Source organism: Lingula anatina, chromosome 2 (assembly GCF_051362555.1).
Source record: "Lingula anatina isolate TDL-2025a chromosome 2, LinAna3.0, whole genome shotgun sequence".
Classification (NCBI taxonomy): domain Eukaryota; kingdom Metazoa; phylum Brachiopoda; class Lingulata; order Lingulida; family Lingulidae; genus Lingula; species Lingula anatina.
In genome coordinates this window covers 18,451,597-18,460,659 of record NC_141768.1, presented here as the reverse complement: position 1 = coordinate 18,460,659, position 9,063 = coordinate 18,451,597, and the positions used below count along the sequence as shown (strand labels likewise).

Below are 9,063 nucleotides of genomic sequence, written 5' to 3'. Positions count from 1 at the left end.
TAACTTAATTTAAGCTTACATCAGAATCCTCCCATGTTCAAATTATTATAATTATTACGTTAAAATATCAAATTAAGTATTTTTACCAAGAATAGGCCGCCAAATTAAAACAATTCACTATAGCAAATCCAGAACCTGTTGAAATGGGACCCTCCCTTTACAAGAAAATACAGGGAAAATTATATCCAAATGAATTAATTAGTTCTACATGCTATAGAACAAAAATTTCATGTGAATTTTTTTAAAACCAGGATTGTAAATTTATATAAATTATATAATATATTATGTTTGTTTTTCTTAAATAATGAAAAAAAACACGTTTTAATGAAACTTAAACCTAAGGATTAACAAGAGCTTACTAGGACCCAATAATAAAAAATAGCAATATTCTGGATTTACACGCGCGTTATACCATATGTATAGCGTAATGAATTTGCGCATGCGTTTATCTACTGCTAGGAAGTGGGCAGATCGATGCATACTGAAAATATTGGAAAGTAGTTTATCTGTCAGATTATATCGCCGGAATGGCTGACCACGAAGCAAAGGCTCGAGAGCTTTTGGCAGAAGCTGAAAAGAAAGTCAAATCATCACAGAGTTTTCTAGGGTCATTATTTGGGTAAGTCGTATGCCCCGAAAGGGTTCCACGTCATTGACATTTTAACACTGACAGCTAGCGGTATATTGGCGTTGATTATATGACTCAGCAGTCATAATTATATTTGTTACATTATATTTTTGATAATGACACGTTCTTGTAGTGAATGCTAAATGTGTCCCCAATCATGCCCTTCGCTTAAATACCTGTTAATATCTTCGTACATTGTTTTTACTGAAACTTAATATTTGCCTCAGTTTTCGGCCTGACATGCTATGCAGGTAAGGCCTCATAACACCCTGTGTTACAAACTCTGGCAACTTAAAATATCCAAATCCTAGGAAAACCACGTGTCTTGTGTTGCATATCATTTACAAATAAAGTCACTGTGTATCGGTGCACAAACCATTTCGGTAGTGTCTTACTCTTTTTTTTATTCCAGCTATTCAGTAACCCTTGGGGCTTGTATGTGATGTCTATTAGACATTTCTGTTTATTATTTGTGTTAGCAATTCTGCAAGCATGGAATAAAAAGGCTAAAATGTTATCAAACTTGTATGCGGCCCAATGCAAAATGACTTAAATTGCTAATGATATACATGTACTACAAGGTGCAACAGAGGGCACACACTTTCCCTAGAATGTACAATGTATGTGGATATTTATAGCTTTGAGAGTTTGTAACACAGGGTGTCATGAAACTTGCCTGTAGTAAGAACCAAGCAAAAACTGAGGCAAGGGGAGGGTAATACTGTTTTTATGCATATCCATATGACATACTTCAGTGGACATTTAAAACACTTGTTAGAAATGCCAGACCAACCTGTGTTTGCCTGGGCGGTTGATGAATTTCTGGTAGGTAGTGGTAACAGTGTTGGTCTGCTTCTTTGATATTTTTCCTTTGTATGCTCATACATGTATTAATCCATGTATTTCTATTGGCACAGTGGCAGTTCAAAGCTGGAAGATGCTGCAGAGTTATATGTCAGGGCAGCAAATGCATTCAAGATGGCAAAACAATGGGCAGGTAGGGACTGAAGATAAATCCAAAACACATTATTTTAGAAAAATACATCAATATTTTAAATATCAGTTGTCCTTATGTAGTGCAGAATTATCAATTTCTGCTTGTAAAACATTTGGAGGTCCTTTGACACCCCTGTGAGAAATTACCTCCACTTTTTAAGACAATGACTTTTAGAAACTAAAAAAAAAAAAAAACTTAATTATTGTGTACAGATAGTGCTTCAGTGCATGTAATCATTCATTATTTTCACGTTATTTTAATGTGAACATTTTTTCTTTTCAGCTGCAGGAAGTGCTTTCTGTCAGGCAGCCCAAATACAACTCTGTAAGATTGGGAGCAAACACGAAGCTGCCAGTAACTATGTAGATGCAGGCAACTGCTATAAGAAAGCTGATGCCAATGGTGTGTAGTTTGGGCTCTTGTGACTATGCTTTTGATCTCTGGCTCCATGCTTAAAGGTTACACATAAAGTCATATCTTTGTACTAAACCCAGCCATATACAATACACTTTCAAATTGTATAACTTAAAGAAATACCAAAAGGGCATCATCTTAAACTTCTTAAAAAAGAATATTTGAACAGATATTTTGTTTTCTTTCAGTGCTATATATTTCCCTTAGCCATTTTTGCCACTCATTTGAATATTTATGCTATTCTACGCCCAGCAGTTGTGTCATACATTACTAGTCATTTGGATTACTACTCACTTAGATTTCACATTTTCACCAGTGCCTGAAAAATGACAGCTTTAAATGGGTCAGGTTGTCATTTACTAAATAAGTTGATATTTTATAATTTCAGAGGCTGTTAACTGTTTAATGAAGGCCATTGAAATCTACTCAGACATGGTGAGCATTTTTGTTATGCCAGTATTTGTGTGAACTTATTTTTAAATTGTTATTTTAGTCTTGGCCAAGCAGTTAAAGTATAGTTTGGTCAGAGTCTTTGTAAAATTTAGTTATTTTTAAGGAAATAAATTAAAACCTTGCATTTTCATACAGTATATTGTACATTGTTGTTTTCAGTGCGATATACATATATATCTGCTTTAATTACAGGGAAGATTTACCATAGCTGCTAAGCATCATGTGACAATAGCAGAAGTGTATGAATCGGAGCTGCTGGACTTGGAGAGTGTGAGTCTCAAGGGGCCGGGGGGGGGGGGGGGGGGGTTGATAACGATTTAAAAAATTACCTTTTTTTGATGGAAAATTTGATCCAGATCTTGTGAACATGCATGATTTGCCACAAAAAGGGGGTTTTTTTTTTCAGATTAAGAATTGCCTTTAAAATAACTGGCTGCAGGCCTGCTTTCCTCATTATTTAAATAAATTAATTCAAGGGCATGTAAAGAATAAGGACATTGAAAATTCCATGGTTGGACTTGTGTTTATTGGTTGATATTCGATGTCATATTGAAAGCAATCAGTTATAGGCAATAAGTCAAAGAATGTGTATATTAAAATGGTAAAAGATATAAAAATGCTTTGCTATCAATTGATTCCATGATTTTTAATGTGGTAGGTTCACATTATTCATTAGATATTTTGAGAACTTATTACAATTTTAGTTAATTAAAACAAATAATTTGTAAAATAGCCCTTTAATATTTTTAAATTAATTACAGGCCACAAGAAACTATGAACAAGCAGCTGATTACTACAAGGGTGAAGAATCCAATAGGTAATTCTTGTGGTTTTCCTTTTTTCGTCTAGGGTGGTTTATGAACCAATTGAATTAAAAAAAATAGTTGAACGGTGCACATAAAGTAAAAATCCTATTTTTCTTGGTTTACAAACACAGTGAGTGTCAGTGTGTCAAAATCGGTTATTAATCGCAAGTAATAAATGCAAATGTCTTTATGTACAAACTTATTTTATAGTGCTGCTAACAAGTGTCTATTGAAAGTAGCCATGTATGCAGCACAGCAAGAACAATATGAAAAGGCAATCTGCATATATGAACAGGTAGGTTTGTAAGCTGCAGCTATCTCCTCCGTACTGAATTAGAGAACTCATGCTTCTCTTCCAACTCCTGAAGCATGTTCACATAAAAAGAAAGTATTGAAGTCACCTTGCAATCATATAACATGGTTACCTCATTGGAGCTTTGGGTTAAATTTTGTTATATTTAGTAGTCTTGTTGGTGTTTTGTGATTTCAGTAAGTTTTGTTTCTTTGCTGACTTTTTGTGAAATTTCTGTAGAATAACATGATCTCCATTCTTAATTTATGCACCCATAAGCTCACTGAATATTTCTGAGAAAGCTCTCGACAATTGGCATCACTCGGTCTGTTTCCTTTAACTAATTTTGACTGTATATTATTAGAAACTGTCGGAATTTTTTTTTTTTTTGTCCCAGATTTACCTTACCAGACATTTCCAGTTTTGTTTAATTAAAAAAATATGGCTCTAAGACATCCATGGGATTATCCATTTCCAGTGGAGCTGGACAAAAATTTTCAAAAATCACATTAATTTTTTTTTTTGTTGTTACAATTTGCTCTTAATTTTTGTTATGTAATTCCAGGTAGCTACTTCTGCTATGGATAACTCCTTATTGAAATATAGTGCCAAGGAATATTTCTTTAAAGCTGCACTCTGTCACTTGTGTGTAGATTTATTGAATGGCCAACAGGCTGTTCAAAAGTATGAGGAAATGTTCCCAGCTTTTGCTGATCAAAGAGAAAATAAATTATTAAAGGTGAGTCAGGGGGAAATCGAGGTGAATATAACTAAGTCAAATCTGTAAATGTAAACATGTTTTATTTTTAGCTGGGATCATCTTCATTGAGCAACCCCTTATTGAAACATGCTGTGACTGAGTATTTTATGAAGGCGCTGGTTTGCCATATGTGCGTGGATCTCTTGAATGCACAGCAGGCCTGTGGTAGATTTGAGGAAATGTCGCCTGCTTTTGCTGATTCAAGAGAATGTAAATTAATGAAGGTTGGTCTTGATGTCCTAGGACCATGCAACACCTCTTTGTTAAGTTCTACATTGTACCTGGCATATGATTTCAGTCAATGTAGTTTTATTGGAAAGTACAGTCTTCAGTTGCATTTGGAATCATATTGTGCTAAATTGGTGCAGTCTGAAAATTCTGTTCTGGTCTGGTTTTGTTGCTTTTTGGTTTAGCTGACTTTTGCCCACAAAGTTTACAAGAACATAACCAAATAATATTTATTTACTAGTTTTACAACGTTTTCAATTTTTATATTTAATCATGTACTCTGTTGGTTCCATCTTCTCTGTTTCTTGCAAGGCATAGCTCATTTCTTTGTTATTTAGTCTTCCTTTGGGTTGCTACTTTGTAGCTGGTTTCTACAGTGGTCTGTTCCTGAAATAACTCTACTTTGTTTACATGTACTATAATTGTCATGCAATCAACCACAGCAAAATTTGAATTTTTTTTAAAGGATATGTTCTAAGTGGAATATAACTTGATTTTCTGCATAATATGATGAGCACATCCCAAGTTGCTTTTTATTTTGTTTGTTTTGCAATTTGGGAGCACTATTTATATTTAATTTGCCACAAAATTGTAGATTGTATTGAGAATTTAAAGAAAAAGAATAATCAGCCTGTGCAGTTTCTACGCTTCTTTATAGAAAGTTCTAATGCAACCATTATATACTTTCTTCTAGACTCTGATGGCAGCAATTGAAGAACAGAATGTGGATGCTTTCACAGATGCTGTCAAAGATTATGATAGCATATCTCGTCTGGATCAGTGGCTAACAACTATGCTATTACGAGTCAAAAAGACAATCAGCGGAGAGCCTGATCTACGATAAAGAAGATATCTGTTGATAGTTTGGAACTGTCTGGAATATTTTTAAGTACAAATAACACATGTAGTGAAAGGGATTATAACTAGTTAGCAAATGTCTCCGTTTGTATCATCAAGCTGTTGAATAGTTGGACCTTTAACTTCACAACAACAATTGATGGGGCAAATTTCCTTCTGTGTATGAATCTGACGTGAAAATATGTCAGATTATTTTGTTAGATATGTGATGTATAAAGTTAAGCACATTGGCTCTTTGTTTTCAATGTAACTTATTATGTAAATTTTTAATTTGATAAATCAGGTGAATGTTGTTTGTTGAGCACCAAATAAAGGCTCCCAAATTTGTACATTTTTCATATGGAGCAGTAATATTTCATTTGGTTGCTTCTTTTGAACATTTTTGAGCAATTAGATACTTTTAAAGTTTAAACGTGATACAAGTAAAATACATACAAATGTTTGCCCACATTTAGCTTGATAAGAAAAAGGAAATTTGACTAGTCTTTCATTTTGCATAATTTCATAAATTATGTTTTAAATTAATAATCTCAGAACAATCACTTAAGCAATATCATTGTCTGGGTAAAATTTCAGTTTGATGGCATCACTATTTTAGCCCAAGAAATTACTGACATCAAGTACTGGAAAAAAAAATGCAATGTCAGTACTTTTTTCAAGTGGATTCAATTAAAATTTTATTACAGTATGTAAGCACATCATAAATAATACAACTTCAGTTATAACTGATATTCAGTCAAATGTTTTGTCAGTTTCTGGGTCTTGGGGGGGAATACATTGTTTTGACATAAAAATGGTCCTAGAGCATGTAGATCTGTCATTTCTCAGATTTTCTCAGGTCACAAAATGAAGGGAGAGAGGTAATTTCCCACTGCCTGTTGCAAAGTTTAGCCCAAATTTTTTTATCTGGAGATTATATCAATTGAAATTAGCTTTCCTAGAAATGTGCATTGATGTCATTTGTCAGTAAGTTGGTGAATGTAGATTTGTTTGAACTTGATGCTGATCACATTTGTTTGCAGGTATGTTCACCACTCATTTGAATACATGTGCCTTTCTTTTCTTTGAAATGTCATTCAGATAAACTAATGTCTAGAAATGTGTATTGATGTCTTTTGTCAGTAAATGTAAGTATGCTGGGACGATGCTGGTCTCTTATCCCTGCCAACTGCTACATGTACATGTATTAATGTTTTCATCATTGTGTAAGGCATACATGTTTATCAATATTTAATTGAAAAACATTGAAATCATATTGGTTGTTTTGTAGCCAAAAGATTAAAACATGTCAAAGTGTACCATTATATTAACTATTAATACTATATGTAGATCTGTATTTAATTAATTGCTGTACATAAACATCCCCATGTTCAATTAAAGCGGTCATAGTGTACAGGCCAACATATTGCAAAAACAGTGTAATCTTGTCTGTATAGTAAATGTAACTAGTATTAAAATAAACGTATACTAGCACACGAAAGGACTCTGTGTGTGTGTACTTGCTTGCATGCGTGCAGAAATCCTGAAGAAAAAAAACTGGATAGTGTTTAGGCTTTACCTGTACCTAAACTTAACTAGTAGTAATCAAATATTTTTTTTAATTTACCACGTCAGAATACATGTAAATGGCTTCAAGTAATTTAATAAAAGATTGCAAGTTGCATACTGAAATTTAATACAAGCCCTTCACTTTTCGTGGGGGGGGGGGGGGGGGGGGGATCCAGGATAATTTGAAGGGGGAGGGGGTCAAGTTTTTTTTGAAATGACAGGCCTTGGATGTGAAGCCATCCACAGCTCCCTTGGTGTGGGGTTCGGGGCCCATGTAAAAACATTATGGTGTTTTGGAGGGCAAATGGTGCCATTTAGTACAGTTTAGTACTATGATTCAGCTCTTCAAAATTCTAATATAAAGAGGGAAATGCTGTTGTGATTTTTTTCCCCAGAAATCGAAGGAAGGGGGGTTCAGGACTCCCACCCCCCCCCCCCCCCCCACGCCACTGAAAATGCAGCAAAAAACATACAAGTTACCCTGACAACATTCAAACTGAGCAACCTTCAACACTGTGTTCCAAGACATCTTTAGTGTATACATGAAAATCGGTAAAAAAAATAATAACTTGGGTTAGTAGAGAAAGAAATGTTAGGAAAAAATGTAGCATATACGATAATTAGTACCACCAGCGTGTACGCTGGCGGTACTCATGGTTTTAGTCCCGACCCGTCTCGTACAGCTCCGCCGGCTCCGCCGGCTCCGCCGGCTCCTGCGGCTCCTGCGGCTCCGCAGGATGACGTGGGATACGAGTCACCGTTACCGCTTCTCCTCCTAGACCGCAAGGACCTGTGTCCCCATCTCTTGGATTTAGGTCACATATAATCTCAACTTGAACCCCCAGGTTTTTTTGTCTCAGTTGGTGCATTGACCTGGGCGTGACGCTCGTTGAAATGCACCCTTGTCAAAAATTTTGAAAATTCAATGCTAAATATCTCCCAAACCGATGGAATTATGGGAAAAATTACAACAGATGGCTGACCAAAAGTCATATGTGAGGATTTCAAATATGCCCTTGGATTTGACCTTTGACCTTTATTTCAAGGTCAAACAGGCCAAAATTTTCTAAAAATGGGAATTTTTTGCGAGAAAATTTTTATTTCAGCCGATATTTAGAAACGAAACATATCTTTCCTATAATATTATGGGCAGGTGTTACCCTTAGGGTCATCTTTCATTTTCGTGAGTTTGGGGTCAATCGGTGCATTTTCATGGTAGTAGCGGCCATTAGATGCCGAAACTGAAAATTCTCTCTAATTCTGGAACCGTTAATGCTAGAGACCTCTTGTTTTTTGCATTTTGTAGAACTTGTCAAGGGCAGCACTGGGGGTGGTGTCCATTTTTTTTGTTTTTGATACGGCTTAGGCATTGCACTAATCAAAAAGTTCAACATCCAAAATTCAGTAGTGAAAATAAAATGTGAATTACTCAAAAATTAGCAGAGATAAGCCCTTAGTTACTATTGAACTTGAATAGGAAGTCATATACTGATAATCTAACTGTGACCTTGAAATTGACCTTTGACCTACTTTTCACCATGAACTGAACTTTGCAAAAATTATCTCCCTTATATCTCGAAAACTGGCAGAGATACACCCATAGTTACTATTGAACCTGAACAGGAAGTCATATACTGGCAATCTAACTGTGACCTTGAAATTAACCTTTGACCTACTTTTTATGATGAACTATACTTTGCATGTTTTCTGGCCTCTTTATCTCCAAAATTAGCAAGGAGATACCCATAGTTACTATTTAACTTGAATAGGAAATCATATACCATGAACTGACCTTTGCATATTTTCTTGCCCCTCATATCTTCAAAACTAGCAGAGATATGCTCAGTGTTGCCCTTACGTTTTCTCTTTTGTCAGCATATATGCAACACTGATAACACATTTCAAGGAAAACCAATAGGCCTATTGTCTAGAAAATCACAGGAGTGATCAATGTTAGGAAAATACAGGCCAATTGGAAAATCCGCTTGATTGGACCATTTTTATGTTATGTTTTTTCTTTCTTTTTTTTTTTTTTTTTTTTTTTGCATATTTTGAAAATTCTTGTTTATTGCATAGAGC

The 9,063-nt window shown here is 34.9% G+C and overlaps 1 protein-coding gene across 2 annotated transcripts; it reads left to right on the top strand.

Annotated features, from left to right (window-relative positions):
• Positions 1-422: 422 nt before the first annotated feature.
• On the top strand, positions 423-6,916 carry LOC106171050 (alpha-soluble NSF attachment protein). 2 transcript variants are annotated; one of them, XM_013551147.2, is made up of 9 exons: positions 423-619; positions 1,546-1,625; positions 1,908-2,027; positions 2,428-2,474; positions 2,685-2,762; positions 3,254-3,309; positions 3,509-3,593; positions 4,401-4,574; positions 5,273-6,916. In XM_013551147.2, the coding sequence occupies exons 1-9, from the start codon at positions 528-530 to the stop codon at positions 5,420-5,422; spliced, it is 882 nt and encodes a 293-aa protein (XP_013406601.1). In that variant the 5' UTR covers positions 423-527; the 3' UTR covers positions 5,423-6,916. The 2 variants fall into 2 exon arrangements, with proteins under 2 accessions (XP_013406601.1, XP_086860560.1); XM_087004434.1 differs by lacking the exon at positions 4,401-4,574 and adding an exon at positions 4,160-4,329 and having other exon boundaries at positions 425-619; positions 3,509-3,597.
• The last annotated feature ends 2,147 nt before the right edge of the window (positions 6,917-9,063 follow it).

What these genes read in the sequence shown, in the direction of transcription:
- LOC106171050 (XM_013551147.2), top strand. Translation starts at nt 528, where the DNA reads ATGGCTGACCACGAAGCAAAGGCTCGAGAGCTTTTGGCAGAAGCTGAA. An exon ending in TTTCTAGGGTCATTATTTGG is followed by an intron (nt 620 to 1,545) that starts GTAAGTCGTATG and finishes CTATTGGCACAG; the next exon opens with TGGCAGTTCAAAGCTGGAAG. An exon ending in GAGAATGTAAATTAATGAAG is followed by an intron (nt 4,575 to 5,272) that starts GTTGGTCTTGAT and finishes ACTTTCTTCTAG; the next exon opens with ACTCTGATGGCAGCAATTGA.